This window comes from Orussus abietinus, unplaced genomic scaffold (genome assembly GCF_000612105.2).
Source record: "Orussus abietinus isolate OABI.00-Male unplaced genomic scaffold, Oabi_2.0 scaffold5, whole genome shotgun sequence".
Lineage (NCBI taxonomy): Eukaryota > Metazoa > Arthropoda > Insecta > Hymenoptera > Orussidae > Orussus > Orussus abietinus.
In genome coordinates, this window is record NW_019394929.1 from 2975871 (window position 1) to 2997878 (window position 22008).

The 22008-nt window shown below is 55.1% G+C and overlaps 1 protein-coding gene across 3 annotated transcripts in view; it reads left to right on the top strand.

Annotated features, from left to right (window-relative positions):
• The window catches only part of LOC105701343 (lachesin), a 41292-nt gene extending 22863 nt beyond the window's left edge, over positions 1 to 18429 (top strand). For 2 of the 3 annotated variants that reach the window (XM_012428015.1, XM_012428017.1), the window contains exons 3-11: positions 3926 to 4029; positions 5520 to 5727; positions 6110 to 6265; positions 10858 to 10986; positions 12244 to 12381; positions 12652 to 12801; positions 13988 to 14059; positions 14395 to 14463; positions 16060 to 18429. In XM_012428015.1, coding sequence (XP_012283438.1) covers positions 3926 to 4029; positions 5520 to 5727; positions 6110 to 6265; positions 10858 to 10986; positions 12244 to 12381; positions 12652 to 12801; positions 13988 to 14059; positions 14395 to 14463; positions 16060 to 16208 — 1175 coding nt within the window. In that variant the 3' untranslated portion in view covers positions 16209 to 18429. The remainder of the gene's footprint in view (positions 1 to 3925; positions 4030 to 5519; positions 5728 to 6109; positions 6266 to 10857; positions 10987 to 12243; positions 12382 to 12651; positions 12802 to 13987; positions 14060 to 14394; positions 14464 to 16059) is intronic. The other variant, XM_012428016.1, reaches the window with a different exon arrangement.
• The last annotated feature ends 3579 nt before the right edge of the window (positions 18430 to 22008 follow it).

Here is a 22008-nt window from a genome sequence, read left to right on the forward strand (position 1 = left end):
CGATATCGACTCGGAGGAGTCGCGACCTTAAACCTGGCCTCTGAGAACCGACGCCCAGCGTCGGCGCTCCGATTTAAATTGGAAACGAATCCTGCAAAGAGCCGCATCGACTGCTCCCTGCTTAGGAATTTTGCACCGCATTTAGAAAACTACGCGAGTGGAGCTACTTCGTCTAGGGGCACAGGTCGCGACAAAACCGAGGGAGAGTCCGCCAAGAGATCCGCTTAGGAGGCAGGCCCGACGTCCTCGCATTTGTCTTCTCTCGAAGACGTCGCGGCGGGGAGGAAACCTCGCATTTGCCGGAGTTTCCGCGCGTCACGTTCCCCGGAGCAAAACGTGCGACACTTTCGCTTCCTCCGGGCCCCCTCGCCATTTTCGATAACTCTCCTCCTCGAGGACGTCGCGGCGCTATCCGTCCCCCTCGATAAGGCGCGTACAAGTCCAGGTTTTACGGTGAGCGGCCGATATGCTTTTTACAAAGAGGACGCAAGGCGGGTCCGTAATTTCCGCGAGAACCGACCACGCTTTGCCCGCTTCCCCGCCGCGGCCGCTTTGCCGGCTTTGCGAGCGCCGCTCCGTTTCCTCGATTTTGGCACGGCTCTGAGCACCGGGCAACGCGTGCGGTTCTCCTCCGGAAAATGGGAAACTTCCGGACGGGTCGGGAGAAACGGCACATGAAACTCTCTGCCGCGGTACTTTCGAAACAACAGCTCCTTTACTCGAAATTGCAGCTACGAACGATGAGATAGGGCCGCAAAGTTCGCGGATCCGTGAGCGTCGCCGCGTTGGATGTGCGTATCCCGCGACGCGTTGATTTATGCCTAAGAGGGCCAGCCCTCGCCGCGATCTCTTAAGTTAAGGAAATTACAAAACGTCTTCCCGATTTCTTGGGGCATATAATTGACTCGGTTTTCATCCGGCAGTCCGCAGGAATCCATCAGTAGCAGGGCCGGCTCGGCTCGGTGTTTTCTTAGCCGCCGACACCCTTTAACCGCAACCGAAGCACCCGGAATAACATTTTCCAGGAGACGGCACTCAAAAGCAATGGTTTCTCGTTAGAGATCTGCCTTTCTTTGACTGTCCTCGCGCCTCGCCGCGCAGACTCCATCGGCCATGTTTATCGGAGAGACATTTTTCCCGGGGATCGTACAAAGGGAGGTGCGAGAAATCGCGCGAATAGCTCGCTCTTGAGACCTCCTTTCTACTTCCCCGCACCCTTGACCGGCTTTCTCCGCTTTCTAGGCGTATGTAGGTGCGTCTTAATCGATGGACCGAAGGGGGCGCAGAATTTTCCCCCGGGTAAGCCGTTCGTTTGCGATCAATCGACCCGTTTCCTTGGATATCGCGTCCGACGTCTCCGAGTCCTCGTCTCTTAGCGCCTAAAATCTGCAATTTCATTCACTTTGCATCCCTTGATTGTTACACTTTATTATTACGTGCATGAGTACGCGTAATGTCTGAAGAGGGTATCTCACCGTGGGTCAAATAAATCCATTCCCCTCTTCGCGCCTGTATTTTTAACCAACCCCCTGTACTTAACCCGCACAAGGTGCACGTGGCATTTCTCAGGCTAAACGAACGCGTTCCGCATTGCTATTCGTTGTTACACAGAGTGGAGTGCAACGAGGTATCTACATCGGCTGCGTTAATTGGCAAGGAATCCACTTCGCCCTGGGAAAGGTGCGAAGCACCTCAGTGCTTGGGCGAAACCAACGAGACCAACGAAGGAAAGAACGGCTTTTTCGAAGGTTCCCAGGGCTTCGGCGAGAATCCTTTCGCGCGTCTATTAATACGTAGTCCCTTCGAGCCGTCCCAACCGCGATTACGGTGGGGGACGCGTTGACGGAGTGCCCCATAATTCCGGCACTCGATAAACGCCGGCGTCACTTTGCGCGCAAGCCTCGAGCTACTTTCGGAGCACTTGGTGGTTTGCGCGATCGAAGCTCATTTAACGGGAAATTAACGACGACACGCGTGGGATCCCTCAGAAATTCCAAAGTCAAGCAGCGTCGAACCTCCACCCTGCCTCGCGACCTCCCCTTCGTTAAGAAGGCCTACGACGATGCCGGAAAGTTAATGCCTCGACGTGGACGAGGGCGCGGATACGTCCACTCCGCGGAAACGACCCGTCGACGGAAAAGAGGTGTCCCAGAAATCGAGCCGATTCGCGACACCGGTCAATATCGGCACCCACTCGGGCGAGAAATCCGCGAGCGAGTCTGCCCGCGGATCCTCTCGTTACTTCGTTCCCGTGATTGGCAGACTCCGTTCCTTTTTTTAGCCGTCCCGCGGTTCTTTGTAGTCGCGTTTGCATGCTCAACTTGCCGGCAGCGAACGCGTCGAAGGGTCGTTGTTGAAAACACCAAGCGAGGCGAGCACGGATCCTTCGGGAATTAATAATCGCACGCGCGGAAGATGTAAATAAGCCTTTCGCGAAACTACAGGAATCGGAGGTCGACGAGGAGTCTGGTATCTGGTGTCGGAAATCAATGCAGGAAACAGATTTTTCTGCCAATGGGCACGGGTTAACGGAGGACCACGTGTAACACGTGCGGCCGCGATATCGAAGCGATGCATCAGGTGGTTAAAAATTTATGACAGAACTATTAGTCCTGGCGCGGTATCGAGTAGATACATCGAACAAGTTCCCCCGGTGCGAGTGTTTTATCCAAGCCCTGGAATACCTCGCGAATTCGGGGGATAACGAAGCTCGCCGGAATTCGCCGGGCCGAGATCCATTCTACACCCGACCTAACGACTCCCATTTAAAACTACACGCGTAGGGACGTGTGAAACGTCACTCGTTCGACGCGTAACAAACGGCGCTGACGTACCTCGCGACGTCCCTGTAACGAGCACACGGTACAACGGATTACAACGGCACTGCTTCGATAGATTCGCGCTCCCCTAATGGATACCAGAAACGCGACGTAGGAAATCGTTGCCAAATTTTTCAATTTATCCTCGGCGTAACTATCGGCGAGAAATGGATCCCGAAACGGATCGCGGACATATTTTCGCGAGCTAAGAAGTCACGAGACGCGATCTCTCATTCGGAGGCGATCCCGACCGAGACGAAGGACGCCGTTCTCCCTGATTCCTGCGGCCCTGCCACTGATACGCCAGTCCCGAGTTCCTGGCGTATCAGTGGAGGGAATCGGTGTATCGGGGCGTTCTTAAGTACACAGTATAGGAGATACGTCATTCGTATATACCCGGAAGATATTGGGAGCGGGCAATATCGGGCGAGCAGGGATTGAAATCTATCGATTTGGAATTCGGCCGGGTCGCATTGTGCTCCATCGGGGGAAAAAGGATGTGCTGTTTATTCGAAGGAAAATGGGTTACCGGATGCGGAAGGCTCACGTCCTTTTCACCAACGTAACTAGGACGTGCCGGATCGGGGCCTTGAATTCGCGTCTCTTTCGGCCCAACTCCGAGGAATTACTTGAGATCGACGCCACTCCAGAGGAGTTTCATCCGGTGTTCCCTTCGCAGAGATCCTCGTATTTTCGGCCTCGAGGAGCCGTCGTCGGTTCACCGACGCGATCCATGTGTTTCCGAGTTTAGGCAACTTCCTAGGCAAAAAGTTAACGACACCGTCGAGATGCGAATAGAAGGACGCCGCTGCGGAAAGCGGTATGTCCTATCTCTGAGGAACCGTTTGCTGCGAGCCAAATGCATATTTCAGCCACGCATCCAATTTTACGAGATACCTACGTAGTTAAATCCTTAAATGGGACATCCAAAGTGGAAGTCGACGGATCGAGAGACGACGCATCTCGGGGGATAAAATATAAATTCGTCCTCGCACCCGCGAGGAATCCGCGCAAGCTCCGGGGATTTAACGTTTCTATCGATTCCGCGACTGCCGCCGCGGTAAGCTTCGTGGTGCTCTAAATCCGATCGCTCGATTTTCTTACAGATCCGAACCTGCCGATGTTCGCTGAACCGATTTCGAATGTGACGGTGAGCGTGGGTCGAGACGCTCTCCTCGCCTGCGTCGTCGACAATCTGCAGAACTACCAGGTACGTTGTACGTGTACGCAATGAATAATTCCTCCGGGTGCATAGTTCAGCGAGCGCGCTTCCAAAATGAATTAGGAAACGGAGATAAGGAAAGCGCGAAAATCCACCGTAAAGTGGTAGCAGAATCTTAGAAACGTCCTTCCAATGACGGTCCTTTCGATTTAAAGCGAAAACCCAGGGACAATGTACCGGTTGGCTGGTTAAACAAGCTTCCTCGTTAAATCCTAATCAACGCAACTAATTTTGAGCATAATACTTTGTAATGATGTCATTACTACCACGGCAGAATTACCGGAGCCCGGAGATTGTCGTTCTTACGGTCCAATCCTAGTCTCCCCTTGCTCCATAAATTAACCGGGAGGCAAAAAAAAAAAAACGCCGTCGCGAAATTTTCAATCCTGGTTCATAATCCTCTCCTGATCCTCTTGAAAAATTGTCAGGAAAGTCCGCCCGCCGTCTTGGGGCTTATTTGTAACCGAGCGAGTAAATGCGAGCCAACCGCGCAAGGTTCGGGATGTTTCGAAGTGCATATGCAAGTTTTCCGCTCTCGTTCCGCGACGGAGGAAAAACTCGTGGCGACTCGATGGGGCTCTTTCCTCAGGACGATGGCTCATCGAGCAAACGAGACTTTCGCGAATTCGGAGGGAGGTCGCCGAGGATCGCGACGAGAGACGCCGGTATTCCCGCGGCGTACTCGCACGGAGGTCGCGCGAAACATGTTTGGGCTTGTGGGAATTACACTCCTTGCATTTGGAAAAAGTTGGGGCGTGTGCAGCATGCGGGAGGAACCCGCGGATCCTATCGACGGGGCTGCTGGCGCGGCTCCGCTCCTGGATAGGGAAGTTCTCCTGGCTTTTCTCGCGAGTACCGCGGAGCTTAAGCTTTCGAGGAAGAGGAATATCGACCCGGGTTCCTGGATATCCGAGGATTATCGCGTGGACGTGTTCCACGTGGGGCGCCGGACCGCAGGGTCGGTGTGCACTTTGGGGTCCGTGCTGCAGGGGATACGACCTGGCCGGTTCCGACTGACGTCGATGAGGTGTACCGATCGAGCCACGAGTAAGTCCTATTATCGGGGAAATCTACCGGCAACGCATTACCAGTGAGCAATCGCCCGCAAAGTGGTGCACTTAGCAGATGCATTAATTAGAAATGTGTACACGGAGTTGGGCGTTTCCGAGAGCCGAAGGTCCCGGGGTTTTGTTTTAACGCGGTGCAGATTGTCCGAGGAAACGTGGGGAGAAGTTCAAGGACTACGGGATTTGCCTCAAAAAACGGTCGGTTGTCCTCCGAGGGCGGAACGGACCTCACGGTTTTCTAGCGGTTTGAATCCAGGACGCACTCGCGCCCTCCCTACCATAGTGTTTGCCTTCGTTTAACCAGTCTGCACGGATTGCGAATAGTTGACATAACGAAAAGAGGTCTGAGGTGAATCGGACCGTTTGGAAACGAATGGCGTGCCGACGAGACCGCAGTACCTCGCGTTGCAGGTGGCGTGGGTGCGAGTCGACACCCAGACCATCCTGTCCATTCACCACAACGTCATCACTCAGAACCCCCGAATATCGCTGTCGTACAACGATCACCGATCGTGGTTCCTGCACATAAAGATGGTCCAGGAGACCGACCGGGGGTGGTACATGTGCCAGGTAAACACCAACCCCATGCGCAGTCGGCAGGGGTACCTACAAGTAACGGGTACGTACATCCAGGGCCAAGATTCAGCCCGTTTTCGGGCTGCCCTGTCCCCAATGAATTTGTTTCGCACCTGCCATCGCTTCAGCCCGACGGGGAAGATTCTTACCTTCAAATTGATCTATCGAACGAGCCTGTACCCACTCGCACCCGCTTCTACCCGCTCGTACCCGCTTCTACGTCTTTTTACGTCTTTTTACGTCTTTCTGCGTCATTCTGCGTCATTCTGCGTCATTCTGCGTCATTGTACATCTCTCTACGGTTTTCTACGTCTTTGTACTGATTATTTCGCACCTGCTTGTATCTTTCCGCGAAAAAAAGATAAGCGATGTCTCGATCCTGATATGTCCAAAAAATATCGATTTCCCTTTCTCTCTCTCCCCAGTTCCACCTTCCATCGTTATGAAGGACATGAGTACGGACATAGTGGTCCGCGAGGCTTCCAACGTGACGTTGACGTGCAAAGCCACGGGCTACCCGGAGCCTTACGTTATGTGGCGTCGCGAAGACGGCAAGGACATTAACTACAACGGGGAAATCGGTGAGTGCCCGTCGAATAATTCATAGTCCCTCCAGGGAGAGCGTCCTTTCATCGACGGACTTCTCCGTGGACCCCGAGGAAGAAGAAACGCAAGGACGCGCCTCGATCCAGTTCCTCGTCGACCCATTCTTGCGCAACGCTTTTTCGACTTCCGAGGAGCCCTCCGATGCATAGTACAGGCGGCCAGGGTGGATCTCATCCCGTCGAAGAAATAATTCACCGAGTGCCTCGGAGGCGCACCGGACGCGGGGGCGGCGAGGACCGCGCGCGGAAAACGCAAGTTGCTCGGGCGAAGGGCGCGCACCTCTCGCCCGGGTTCGTTCAATTTATCCGGACGCTAGCGTAATACACGTCAAACGCAGCAGAAGTTAATCCCGCGTGAAAAATGATCGCGACGGCTCCATCATCGGACGGGCGTCGGCGCCGCCAGGATCGGTTAGCGCCACAGGACGACCGGCGAAATTAAGTCGAAAGCGTTGCCGTTGCCGTTGCCGTTGCCGTTGCCGTCGCCGTTACGCACAGCGGTAACTTCCCCGATCAATTATTACGCCGGCTGTCGGACGACCGAAATTCGAGCCGGCGCAGCCGCGATAATGGAATTATTCCGGCGCGCGCCGCCCGTCCGGAAATTTCCTGCGGCTCCCCTAAACGCCGAAAAGGCCGCGATCCACTCTAAACGTCGCTTTCTACCCGATGGCCTGTATCGTGGCTATCGATCGAGCTCCGGGAAAAGAGATATCCCTTCGCTGTATACCCGTCCATTTAAGTGACTAATTCATTCGCGTCTCTTTCATCCGGGCCACTTCGGGTGGTGGCGCGATACTCGGTCTCCGGTGACGTGAGCCCGATAGCGGAATCGGTAGCCGAACCCCTCGCGGCCGCGACGCGCTCGAATGTCTTTCGGGGCGGCCGTGACGCGCCGTTGCTACCGGCGGCACGATTATTAGCATAATTAGAGGAAATATCGAGCGAAGCAGCATGCTCCGAGCGGGCCGTTACTAACTGATGTGTTGGCCTCTGGGGCCCGGAGGCGGCTGTCGCCATTACTTGCCACCTGATAGCCTCCAAACCCTCTCCGAGAGGGATTCCCTGCATCGACCCACGGGGTCCGCGGTCGCCGGCTGCCCCGGAGAGGATTCGTAACGCGATATCCGTATTTATCGTCGCTTCGCTCCCTTCGACCCGTTTCCAGGGCGCGACGTCTTTGCCCGCACCGACAAAGCGTTCCGATACGGTCGGCCGGCGTACAAATACGCCGGACAGCGGAGAGCTTTTCGTCGCGCGAAAACTTTTCCTCCGGCTTTCCTTCTGAAATTATCTCCCCCGCCGAGCCCCGTAAACGGGTCTTAATTTATTTCATCGGTGCGCTTCCTTTGTGCCGCCTCGAGCGCGAGACTCGTCCGGTCCCGGCATTGTGGGAGCTTCGCTGGAGGAGTTGAGCGCGGAGCTTGCAACCGAGAGTCGCCGATCGATTGTCCCGATGCGAGCTTAAAAACTTCTGGCACCGTCCCCCGCCACCCCGCGACGATTCCGCGACAGAACGACCCCGAAGACCGCCGAAGAGCCGCCTGTCGCTTGCTCGTATGTGCACTTTGCGGGGAGCTTCCGCTCGTGGTAATCCCCCCCGTTAGGTGCGAGTTTCGCGAGCTCGCCGTCGACCGAGTGCATCGAGCGGGAGGGAAACGCACAGCGACCCTGGGGACTACTCGATTAAAAGCACTTCGTTTGAAGGTGTCAGCCGACCGGGGAACGCCTGCCTCTCTCATTCCGGCTCCCTCTCCCCCCGCTCGCTCGTACGACGCTCCGCATTGTTAATCGAACAATACCCGGGTTTGCCATGTGTTTGCCCGCGGAAAACGGGGATGATTCGCCGCCCTCGCGCCGATGAGCTCCACCTGTAACCTCGCATTGCGTTTTCGCGCCCGACCTTCCAGACGTTCCCCTTGAATCGCGCCGCTCGTCGACCCCCATTGACGCGCGTAACCCGAAAATTGATACAGTGGTCATTACCATTGAGACTCTCTCGAAGAGTCGCTCTTCCTATTTCCTATTCGAAAAAATCCATGCACTCGAAGGATGCTGGGGAATTATGCCTGCGTCGATTCGCGAAGCGAAGAGCGAGGTTTCGGCGAGGGGAAGAATTGGCGCGGGTTCCGCCGTGAAACGTGGGCCGATTTCCGGGATTGTTAAGAGGAAATCAAAGGCGACTCCGGGGAGAATCCTTGCCTGCGCGGAGATGTAACGAGATGGAAAAAAAAGGGTGCTTTGTCGCGCGTGCGTTCTCCAACGTGTCTATAAAAATCCGAGCTGGAATAACGCTCTCGTAGCTATCCTCCTCGTGAATCCTGAAAAACGCGCTTCACAGGACTGCCGCTTTAGCGCCGATATAGCCCCGTCATCGGCGACAACGACAACCGCAACGACGGCTCGAGAGCAATTGATAGATCCTGAATACGCGCGCACGCGTTTCTCGCACACCGAGCCGCGGGGAAGCGTTTCGCGGAATACCGGGATGAGCACTCGTCGCGCTCCGGTGCCGATTTCATCCGCGTAAGTGTTCGAAGACTCGGCGAGTTCTGTTGAGCGTTTAACGCCCACCCCGTTGCGGGACGTCCGGCACCCCAATAGGGAGGAACGAGAACTCGCGACAAACCGGGGCCACTCGTCTAAATCTCGTCCAGTCGAGGGCGGAGGGTGCGCCCAGTTTGCCGGTTTCTCTCCTCCGTTTGGATGATCGAATTCGGCCACGGCCACCTCGGTTAATGGGCCAATAGTCGAGAAACGATCAATGGGGAATGAGACGGGCAAGCTTGTCGGAAAATTCAACAAGGGGCCCCGACGCGTTACCGCCACAGTCTTCGTGAAACGAATTTTATCTCGTACACGCAATGCCGCGATTTTTCACTGGAGAGCTGCGTCGGATTAGCCACTCGCCGTTCCGAAACGGGTCCTCGAATCCGCTCAATGGCACCACCTAATTTCATCGTTTCATTGACGGAGCCGGTTCGAGTCGCAGGTCGCGGAAAGCAGGGCGTTACGTCGGATCCTACGCGATTTAATGGCCAGGGGGTAGGAGGGTTAGCGGTGGATCGGGAACGGCTTATCACGGTTGAGCCGGGGTATGCGGTATCAATAAATGGCGTATCCACCCCGCGTCGGTAAAGAATTAAAACCGGCACGTATGGCGTCGTCACCTCGCGTAGAGTGGAATTGGCTAAATCGCGAGTGCGTGCGAAAGTGCGGCGAAAAGAGGTCGACGTCACCCGGTTACGGCGTCGTATAACGCACAAGGTGGACATTAACGAGGTTAACGGAGAACCATTACGGTCCCCGGGCCACTGCTCGGACCTCTCTCCGTAAAAGTGCCCACTGTTCCATTCCCGCGAGCGTTCGCGCCTTCATCGCGAAGCGGGAACGAAGGAGATCCGAAACGTCGTTCGCCCGGCGGATATCGCTGTCGGATCGGGGCAAAATCGCCCGTGTGACGCGGCGAATGGAAGTTCGCTCGGATCGTCGTCGTTAATGATCCTCGTCGTTACGCTGCCCCAAATTACCCGGATAATTTACCCGGTATCGGGTAGGTATACAAGCGGAGGGACCCGCTCCCTCGACGCTACGTTTACCAAGCGCGGCCCGCTCGCACTTGCCCCCGTTTAAGTTGGAAGGACCCCCCGAAACATCGGCACCCCTCGGCGAATTACCGGCGAGTGTTCCAGGGGGTGCCGATCCTGGAGCGCGCGACGAGGCGCGAACGAGTCGCGCGCAGCAGTTTAAACGCGCGAATATTTTCGTTGGCTCGCGAGGGCCCGGGGAAAAGAGCCGCAGGAGGTCGAGGGAAACGGCGGAAAAATCGGACGACGCTCCGCGGCGGCACTTCTCATTACGGCGCCGACCTCACCTCCGAACTCTCGGACGTGCTCCGGAAAACGTTGTCCAGGACCTTCGACCCTCGGGGCGCGCCCGCGGGAGATTTACGTCGGGCGAAATCAAGCCCTATCCGGGGCTAAACGGTTAACAAAGAGGAGTCTCGGGTCTAGGAAGCGAGCGATCGCCGGCGCAAGTCGAAAACAGCGCCCTTCCACGGAAGGGACGGAGAAAAAGCTCCTCGACGAGTGCATCATAGAAACGGAGCGAAGGCCGAGCGATGGATCGCCCGTGGAGTCGGGGCCGATTTTATGTATCGCGCGCCGGAGTTTACTGTTTCGATCATCGGAAGTGGAATGGGTTTACGACACCGGCGGGCGGAACGACCGTTCCGAATTGCCGTTTCCATCGGAATCACTGCACGCTCTCATAGTTGATACCCGGTCGGAGGGAGCCTCGAGGCCAAGCTTGGGAAAAGCGTTTAATTCCGAGACAACAAAGTTCCGAAGGGCTCGCCGTAGCGGGCTTTACGCCCGGCGGGACTGCGCGCGAATTCTTCGTGGCGTTTTATCGCGGCCATTTTGTCGAGATCGCTGCCGCCCCCGGGGAAAGGGCTTTCGCGATGCGGAAAATATTGCTCCACGGCCCCGGCCCGGTTCCTTACGTTTCCCGCCCTTTCGCATAGCTCGCTAACTCCCTCGCTTTAAACTATTCTCGGCGTGTTTCAGTCAACGTCATCGACGGCGAGGTCCTCCACATCACGAAGATCAGCAGACTCCATATGGGCTCCTACCTCTGCATCGCATCCAACGGGGTGCCCACTCCGGTCAGCGTGCGAGTGATCCTTCGCGTTCAGTGTAAGCATTTCCCTTTCATCCACCCTCGCCTCTGCATCCGGAGATCTCGAGCCACTCGGACCGATCGTCGCGACGACGCCTTAATGAAATAAAAATTAATTTCCATTCTTATCCCAGTCATGCAGGGGATTAAGCTCCGCTAACGTCGCGTTAAACGTCGGTGGCTGCAATCTCGGCGGGGTCGGCCGATGTCGTAAACAACGAGCAGATCGGAATAGATGCGATTATTTAATACGCGTGCGAAATCATCGGAGAAAGGAATGGCAAATTTCGGAGATAATTTCAGGAATTAATTACCGAACCAATGGGCAAGCGCCAGTTCGAACGATGCCGGGTCGGATGCTCGGTATAACGTTACCTCATTATGCGACTCGCCGGCCACCCCTGGCTCCCGTGAATATTCATTCGTTCGTTAAGTTACTATCTGCACCCGCCCTTCCCGGTAAATCTTCCTAATCCGATATCCAGAGAACTGGCCGACTTATGGATTTGCAATTTTGCATAACCCGGAGTCTCCGAGGAAAGTACAGGTGAGCGCGCTTAGCCACCGGCCGCGACCACCTCGAACGGAAAGTTACGCCCCGAAAATCCATCGCTGCCCAACCCGACCACTTTTCGGATTATTCTCCTCAGTATCTGGATCCCCACGGTCGGTATTCCACGGACAAGGATTCTGCCGGAAGGGCGCGAACGTCATCTCCGGGCGAATTCGGGCAAGAATACACAGGGCACGTCTCCAACCCTTATTATCCGTAATCGATCGCATCGGTGCGCCGGCATTTCCGGTGGATTAGTGCCGAGCTAGGTCCGCAATAATACACGTAGGCGTATGGAGGTGGCACACGTCCGACTAGCACCCGCACGGCAGCCATTGTGACGGCCGGCGAGGGGGAAGGAGCCCTATTGTCGCGCCATTGAATGCAACGAAATTGCTGGGACAACGGATACATCGCGCGTGCATTCCCTGCACCCGGCTATAAAGAGAGGGCCGTCGGGGGTGTTGCGACACGGCACTCCCGGAGAGCCGCGGGATGCATTAGGTCGGTTTTCAACGTCTCATTAGGCCGCCGATTTACGGCCGCCCGCTCGGTCCGGGTATTCCGATCGTCCTCGCGCGAGGAGGGACCGGGTTTCGGGAACGTAACCGCGAAGGAGCTCGAAAAGTCGGTCCTCGGGGACGGACGAGGGTCACCGGATGTTCCGGCGACGCGTCGAGACGGACGAGAGGTGACTTGTTCGACTTGCTCGTCTTTGCAGTCCCGCCCATGTTGTCGATACCGAATCAACTGGAGGGAGCCTACATCGGTCAGGACGTCACCCTGGTGTGCCACACCGAGGCGCATCCGCCTTCCATCAACTATTGGACCACGGAGCACAGCGAGATGATAGTCTCCGGTAAAATAGCTTACTTCGCGAAGCGACCGCGAGTCGAGTCGCCTCGATTCGTGGATTATTATTGGAAGTAGATTCGTCCGCCTCCCGGGCTTCTCCTCTATTTTTTTCTCTCCTCTCCGATTTATTTGTCCCTTCTGGCGGCATCTCCCTCGGCGCCCCTTCCGCGCGCCTCCCGGAAACCCATCTCGTCCCTCTCTTTCTCTCTCTCCCTCTCCTCCGCGCTCCGAGAATTGGGTCTTATTGGCACAGGCAATTACCATTCCATTTCAGGAGATAAGTACGAGGCGACCTATACCGAAGAGGGGTACAGCAGGCACATGCAGCTGAAGATCAGAAACGTCGGCCCCAAGGACTTCGGCTCGTACAAGTGCGTCGCGCAGAACTCCCTGGGTGGCACCGACGGGGTCATCAAGTTGGACGGTGAGTTTCGACCTCGAGACCGGAAGGAAGGAATTACCTCGAGCGCCGTGTGATTGCGGCGGACGTCGTCGGGATCGACAGACGGACAAGGTCCATCCGCCCGCACGCGAGACCGGTAATTGGCGATTAAATCCCGGAAAAAGAAATCCGTACTCTCGAAAGGACCCGTACTTTTTCCCCGTTTCGCTCATCTGGCGACGCAGGTAAATCGGTCGGAACGAAAAGTCCAAACGAGCAATTTCCTTGGCCACTCGTTCCGCAAGGATCCTAGTCGGGCCGCCGTTTGGATCGGCGAACGATCGCCGATTTATCGCCGCCATCGTGTGCGAATTCGATATTATCGGCCGTAATATGCACGGCGGACTCGCGATCTCGACGATTCAACGGCGAACCGGGCGCGTCTCGATACTTACGGATTACTGCGACACTTGTGCCGCTTATTGACGGCACCTAACTATTTATGCCTCGCGATAGGATGTTTACGATATATCGAGCTGCTTTACAATGGCAGGAGCCGCGCGACGATGCACCCACCCTAATCGTTTCGATCTGGGAACGACATCAAATTTTACGGTAGCCACAGCTGGGGGCGGTAAAGAAATGATTTAACACGAAGGATTTATGAATTAAAGTACACGCCCTGTCCTTGCTGAGTCTCGTTTACCCTCCAGGTTGAGTGGAGAAACATTCCCCGAAAGTCGCAATTTTTGCCACGTTAGCGAGAAAAGAAAATCCGGAGGGAAAGATTCCCTTCGTCCCGGTGTCGAAGTTATCTTTCCATTCGGCAGCGAGGTCGGCCATTTGCAAAGCAAAGTACTCCGGGCGCGAGGAAAACCTACTAAGCGCAAAGCAAACGAAGGATTACCTAAATGGCAAAGTGCTAAATGTGCCGATTCTCGCTGCGTGGTGTTTCCGTTTGCGGGAAAACACGCATCGATAATTCAGAGCATACGGGGGGGTCTTCCCTGTCAGCCACGTCGCGACCATTGAAAGCCCAGAATCCCTCCGGTGACTTTGCGACGTTCTTAGTTCGAGTATCAAAGTCAACCCTCGCCACGCTCGATTTACCGGTCTCGCCGAAGCGCCTCTTCTCTCCGTACACGTATACGAGCGGAGTGCATATTCCCTTGATCTCGGTAAGGCGAGCGATTTTCACGCGCGACGTGTCGCGATTTTCTGCTTCCAGAGATTCCGGCTCCGTCCACGACGACGACGACGCAGGCCGCCTACTACGTCACCATGTCCAGCAAGAAAAATGGTAAACGTTCGATAGCACTTCCAGTCCCATTTCCAGGTTCCGGGGATCGCGATGGAGTTGGCAAAAACGAAGGTTCTCCGAGAAAAATTCAGACAAACCGGCAAAGGACGGTCGAATAATTAACGAGTAAGTCGCTCGAGACATTCTTTGAAACAATCGAGAACGTCGGGTCAACGGAGAGACGGTCGAAGGGTCGAATCGATCAGAGTCCGGGGACAAATTCGAACGCGAGACTCCGAAAGGGTCAAAGTCGTGCCACTCTCTCTCTCGCGATTCAGTGGACCGCCGAATTCGATCCTACCGTCGGTCGATTAATTGTAACTTATACATTCTAGGGAGGAACGGTAACAAGAAATTACAGCAACGACCCATCGACTACGACGTCGAGGAATGGCGAGGTTCGGGTCAGTAAATATCCATTGCTCCTAAGTACCTAAGCATTCCCGTACCTACTGTTCCGGTGCACCGAACTCAAAGGAATAATTCATTCTCCGATCCGGAGAGGCAACTCTGCAACACTGCACCAAATATACTACGCGTAGCTCCCCGTATAGAGCTCTTCCATTGTCCGGAAAAAATCGACCCTCGCTGAAGGACCCATCATTGCCCTCCCTACTACACAAATTGGTTACGGTCAAGTTTAATTACCTCCGCCATTATTTAGTTCATTCTTACGGGAGCTTACGAAATAGGCACTGGTTAGGAAAAAAAAAACCTCTTTACTCGAGTGGGCTGATTAATTCGATCTTAGCGCTACCTCAAATGCGGGGAGTAAATTTGAACGTGTCAACGATCAGAGCCGTTCCGAGGGACAAAGGTTCAAATCGAGATCAATTTTTCCATGTAACGCGTCCTGCGTGCAAGCGCCCGCGGCAGGTTGATTCTGTCATATCGCCTCGCGCTCGCCACCGAACGTCCGTCGAAAACGCCGAAACAAGAGAGACGGCTCTGTCCGACCAATCGACATGCACCGAACGTCTGATTGAGGCGCAATCAACGAGATCCGGCCGGAAGTGGTTGCCGTTACTCGAAAGATGTTCGAAACGAATCGATCGATCGACAAAGGGCTTGCTGGAACGGCGCGGCCAAGTTACGAACTGACCTACATCCCCGCTAAAAATTCGGAAACGTCGAATCGCAAAATTCTCGGATTTACCACATCATCGTTCAAGATTTTAAAACGATGTTGAACAATTTTGGAGGGAGCATACCGACATAAGTACCGTTCCCGTCAATTTTAGGAACAATGCCGATTTGTGTAGCCGATGAGCAAGGATCGACCGATGATCCGCGGTCAAAGCTGGTCTTAGGGTATGTCCGCTTTTCCGTCGTTGAGAGGCCAGGGGCAGGGGGAACGCGGCGGATTTTTGTCAATTAACCGGCAGCGCCGGTTGTAAAGTCGGTGACCGGACGTCGCGACCCAGAGGACGACGCCGACGTCGACCAACCGGAAAGTCACGTCCTCTCGATTTCCCAGAGCGGCGTAAACTTTTTCCAAGCACCGGCGGGAACTCGAGTTCTTTATTGGCCGGGTCGACCGAGGGGAATTTCGCGGCGCGGCACCCTATTTCACCCCTGAGGATTCCGCGGATTCCCCGGGCGAACCATTCTCCGAGTGTAATTTCCCACCGATCGGACCCAGCCGTGCTTTCCGGTCCGTCCCCTCCGTCGTGACACTCGTCTCTTCTGACGCATCTTTAGCTCGCCGCCGAAATAACCGCGTGACCGATGTAAAATCGTAACGTCGCGCCCCTTTTACCGAAGGCTCCGTTTGACGAGTTTTTCGTTCGATAATAGAAGTCGGAATTGGCCATTACACAGGACGTAGATCCGGGTGAATATTTCAGGAGCAGCGGAGCTGGTCTCGGGTCGTCGCTCGCGGCGTTGGGACGTCGGGAGACGGAGACGGAGCCGAGACGATTGCTCGGGTGGGCGTCGAGGGGCGGCTCCTTGATTTCCACAGTGGTTTCTCAACGGGGAATTCGTAATTCTGCTTGCAGATTACGGAAGGGACTACAGCCAGCCGTCGATGAGGCCACCGGGCGAGACGCCGAAGGACGCCCTGGGCGCCGGCTCGGTCGCCCTGGTCCCGGAGATCGCCCTCGTGCTCTTCCTAACCGCCCTCCTGCTCGCCGCCGCCAGGAGGTGATTCTTACGTCAAGGACGGGGCTTCCAATTAGTCTTTACTAGGCGGTAAGGGCGGCAGCGACGGGACTCCTGCCGTCCCGAGAGGCGCGCTCAAATTATTTTCATACTAAACGACTTACAAAGTATAATTAAGTATTAGGGCTCGGAGACGAGGGAGGCGAAGGCACGTGCAACCGGCGGACGAGTGGAGAAATCGACGCCTGCGAGCTCGGTTTCTCCGCCTCCTGAGAATCTATTTTTTTCGGTCGGTACTTGCCATAATTTTGTACGTGATCTCGAACTCGACTCTTGCCGGCGCGTTATTTTGTATCATATCACGGAGACAGCGGGCGCACTGTATACAGCATTATACATACACATATATACGTACGCATATGCATGTAATATAACCGAGTATAAATACGAGTACATCCACGCTGACATGCATGTACGTGTGAATAGCTAAACCACCCACGTGGCATTCGGACACCCAGGGATCCCTGTGAACTAGTTCGGGACCACAGTCCCAAGGACTTCCAACTTGGACGTCCACCCTACACCCTGCATAACCGCGACGCAACACCCTACCAAACTCCGTCTCGTGCAAAAATCATCCCTCCCTACCTCCGACCTCGAAATCCCTATGAGTCCAGGTGGCTTCGTCCCTGAAGTCCAACTTCACCTCCGAGAGAAGCCCAACTTTCCAGGGAGCTTCCGCGAAACTTAACCTCGATAAGAGATCTGGACGGTTTCCGCCAGAGGGGTTATCCTTGACCGCTGGTGCCCTTTTCACGCAACTTCCCCGTGAAGATGCGTTAGAACCTTTCACTCCGTAATTTAACCTCAAACCACCCACACGTCGATCCCAAAGGAGGGGTTCGGTGCCCCGATTTGAGTCGCATGGTCGCCCGGGCGATATCCGTACGGGGGAGTTTCTTAAAGGAACGCGGAGACGTTCCTCGAATGCCTCGGATGCTTCTCGGGTGTTCGGTGCCACGCGGGATAGACGTGCAAAGGTAAGTCGCTCGGAAACCCTGTCGTTATAGCTGTTCGGGGCACCCTTGAGAGGGAAGGCGCGAAGATCGAGCTCGAGGAGAACCTTGCGTTGTCCGCGCGTACTCGAGCCGCAGCCAGACTTAGGCCGAATTCAGGAGAGACTGCACGGTAGCCTCGGGCCAGCAAATACGGTCCCGGACTTGCGGAAGAGCCGTCGCTGGAACGGGCTTTGTGGTTTAAGTTCGCGCCGCGAGTCGCTGCCCGGGGCGGCCCGACGAATGGTTTCCGCATTTTACTTCCGCCAGCCGAGGAGACCTCGCAAGTAGAAGCCGCACCTAGGTCCCAAGACGTTCTCGGGCACCCGGGTACCTTTTTCCGAGCACGGGTCCGCGGCCTCGCGTAATTTCCTTCGTTCGCCATCGCGTCATCAAACGGGAAGACGAACGAGGGCTGGGAAGGGCACCGAGGATGGAATTTTGGACGGGGATGGTCTTGGAGATCAGGAATTCCATAAGGAGGTACCCGGGTCTCCGAGCGGCGATTTCCCTCTTACTTTGTACCTGACCGTAAACCACTGCCGTTCGATTCTTGGCGACGCTTCTGATGTCGGGTGCTTCGCTTCGTTTTGTACATATTGTAGATAAACGTCGCGTTTCAACGTGAATCGCATCGACGCAGGCCTAGCTCGAGGCTCCGCCGAACGCTCCGCCGCGTTTGCGGAAATTCGACGCGCGAAATAAATCCGTGTCCCGGAACGCGGCGAAATTGTTCCCGCGGCTGATTTCCGGCGGCCGGACCTATCTGAGATAATCGCGAAACCGGCCGCGCGATTTCCTGTCGTCTCTAATTCAGGAAAGCTCCCCAACGACTTCTAGGGACGATCGATCGCTTAGGGGCTCGAGAATCCGCTAGGCGGGCGGATCTGGACGAAGTCGTGTTGCGGATTTTTCGAAAGCACGGAAGACGCGAGTGTCGGAAGATCGACCGAGGCCTGGACGCGAGAGATTCGTTTGACACGACTTCCTGGGTTTCTTGGGGAAAAGTTCGATTCTTCGGCGCAGAGCGCACATCTCGGAATGCCGCGCGACTTCCGGATGGGCTAAGTGCCCGGACAGTCAAAACTGCTAATTACCCTGCCGACTTCGCCGGCGGAAATGTCGGCGGCGACGCAAGCTCCGCGAGAGAGACGGCACCAACCATTGTCCCCGGGGACGAAAGCTCCGGAGGCCGAGGGCGGTGGCCGGGAGGCTGCGATGAATGGGGAGTAATCAGGATCGATTATTTTCCGCGGGACACCTGCCGGTTCTATCGCAAACTCGGCCCAGGGGTCGATACCCCGAGGAGCCCCAAAGGGTCGGGATCTGAAAATACGCAAGAGAAAAGCTTCGGAGCTCCCTTTTTTCCCTTATCGAGCGACAACGAGATCGGTTGTCCGCACGAGCATTCATCGGGCATCCCGAACTGGTCCTGTTGCGCCCGACTGTCGTGGTCGGACCATTATGTGACACCCCTCGTTGTCTTCTCCTTTACCAAGGTTAACCGTCTTCGAGGATCTCCTAGGAAATTTCGTTATATTTCCTTATCGGCATTTTCTTGCCCCACCCGAAACAGACGGATACGTTCGCGATCGATCGTCCCTTCCAAGCTACCAGAGGTTTAAGATTCGGTCGATTTGCATTCCGTAACTGTTGCGTCGTCCTACCGTTAATATCGTAAGATATGTAATAACGCGGTAGCGGTTAATTCCTCCCTCAAGACCGTTCCTTTAAAATCTCTGGTCGTCACTTTGGGCTGCGTTCGCGGTTGCCGGAACGAGGTCCGCCCTGCGACAATTGCGAGCGCAGCTTCCACCGGCAATTAACGATACGTGTCTTTACCGTACTCCTGTGACTCGTTTCGGCAAAATGCTGATTCTTAATGGCGCTTGTGCATTTATTATACGGTACCGTAATCGACGCTATCGCCTAGTTGCATTCCGCGAGGGGTCGTGTCGTTGTAGTTGCTGTTGACAGGCTACCGAGTAGCCAATCGTTAAGTTTGAGCTTTTCGAGGTTTCCGCGGAACCGGAATTCTGGGATCTCTCGAGTACGCGACGCCCTGCGTGGACACCGAAAGAATTCGTCCTCGGAAAGCTCGAGTCGCGAGACTTGCTGGTACGCGATCGATGTTAAGTATGCTAATATGACGCTTACGACGCGAGTAACGGCCTCAGGTTAGAACTCGAGCATTCATATGACTGGATAACCTGTGAGTCACCGGAATCGAATTTCCGGTACTAAGATCGAGGACCCTTCCTGGCTCGCTTCCTTCTCGGGCCGTTTTTTGCGTCGTATGCACAGAGGATGTACAGAACGCGAAATGCGTATGCCCTTAAAAAACCGTAGTTGTTTGTACCGAGAGAATTATTTGGAGGAAGAATTGAAGTGAATTCGATGAGAGTATCAGGTAGCAGAAACAGAGAGCATTGGACCGGGCGAAACAAAACGAAACACGGGATAAGATCGAGTAGCAAATTATCGAAGAAATTACTGTATCCCCGTAGATAATAATTTGTTGTAATTACTAATGACATTATATAAATACGATTAAATGCAGACACGTGTCAGGTGATTTTTCCCTCTAATACCCCATTCCTCCCATTCGCTCACACTACTTGCATACCACCGATTGGGGTGCCTCGGCATGCATCGGAGGCATGGAATGATTATTCGATTTGCGAGATCTCACGGGTTGAATTTTCAAATCGACATTACGAGTTTCGCCGGCTGGCCCGAAATCATCGGGCAGGGGCGGGAGCCCCGTGCCAGTGAAAATGACCCTCTATTAAAAATGCAAAAAGTGCCGCGCGAGTGGTTCCAGCGAGCAGGGGCGGCAATCAATCAGGGCAACTACCATTTATTTTTTACTCCTCCCTAGGGGTGGAAGAGCGCCAGCGGTGGACGGGAAACGGGACGGGCGGACGGACGGACTGAGGGGCGGGGGTGGTGGCGCAGGGTGGCGGAGAACCACGACAAGCGATTGTAATTACGGGGGGTGCGATGGAATGACGAATTTACACCGCAGCTAAACTAGTTAGTTACTCGACTCACTCTGCGCGTATCAACGTCAACAAGAAGTATTGCCGTCTTGCCCGCCGCTCGAAAACCACCCCCGTATAATTATCCCCCGCCAGGGTGAGCCGATCTCACGCGACCGATTCCATTTCCGGCTCATCCGTCCGACGCAATCTCCTTGGCTCCGTATCGGCCGATGCGCGACGGAAAGACGCAATCTGAGTCGTGGGAATTTTATTTGCCGGGGCGAGCGAGCGTTCATCCATCGAAATTCGGCATACGTCGCGGCCATCGAACGCCATTCCAAAGTGTCTCGCAGCCACCGTCCGGGGGGAATCTCGAGTTCGTGAACCGCGTCAACCTGCGAGTTTCCCCTTGAGGATCTCTCAAGACAGCGAACTTGTTCCAGGTTGCGAAACTCATATAGCTTGCCACGAGCATTCGAGTCAACTGCGCCGAAACTTGGCGAAATAGATGCGGCACGTAGGTACACGCCGCCAACTCCGCGCGGAGCAATCTCCCCAAAGGTAAGGACGATCATCGGTGAAAAATCGTGATTGGAACCGTTCGACCTGGCGCTGGGAGACCGACTTCGAAATCGGTCGTCAGGCGGTACTCGAAATTTCACCCCTGATATCCCGAATTAACCTTTCCGGAGCGTTTCCATCGATGGACGCTCTTTTCGGGACGAAATGACTGAAATATGGAGTTCGGCGTAGCAGCTGACGTTACCGGTTCGGACGTCGCGTTATAGCTCGGAAGCAGGCAGCGACGCGCGAGCCAACCACCGGCGGCGTCAGCAATAACCGCGAATTTTTTCCGATCCACCATCGACCTCGTAAAACTGGATGAGAGCGTCGTACGTCAAAAACCCTATTATGCGCTGATCCACCCGACCGGTCGATGCGACGACGGAGGAGCGACCCAAATCGCCGTTTCCCTGCTGGAACTCATTCCTTCCGACGAACTCGCACCATTTCGGGCGAGAGTAAAAAGCTAGGGAAGCTAATTGCAGGAATTGACACGTTCCTGACCGTTTAGGCGAGGAAGACAAAGCTTGGACCGGATCGGCCGGCCGAGGATCGATCAGCCGATATTTCGGCACCTCGAGATCTCGCGAGCTCTCGAGCGTCGCTTTCGGACCGAGCGCCGATGCATTATGCAAGCCACTCTAACCAAATGGTAGCCGGGTTCTCAGCAGCCATAATAAAGAACAATGTTGGGCTCAATCCTCGGCGTCCTCCGACAAGACTTTTATCACCGGCCTCCTCGTCCATAAATAAATTATCGGCACCGGTGTATACGTCCTCTTTCGCCATTTACTGTGCTTTCCTCGCTCGTTGACGGTAGAGCCGGACCAAGTAGTCGCGACATCCCCTGACCTCTGCTCGATACTTTCCCTATTAAAACACCTGCGTTTCCTTCGTTTTCCTCAATAAGCCGTCACCCGAATCACGAGCTACACGAACGACTGGGGGCCCACGCAAAAATGCAGTTAACCACCCTCTTTCTTGGCGAGGGACAGCTGGCGTCAGCTTCCACGCGATCACCGGCACATCCCACTCGGTTAATCAATCGAGAAAGGGAGAAAGAGTCAAAAGGAGAACCGGGCCGAAAAGTGGGAGGAGGCACCTGGTACACCCTCGGTCCGCCGGGAAAAGAGACAACGAGGTCCCGACCTTTTCCCCCCTAATTGTTTAATCCACCGATAAAAGTTTCGTCCGCGGTACGAGCGGCAATTTTCGTCGACGGCGACGGCCGCGTTGGACGGAG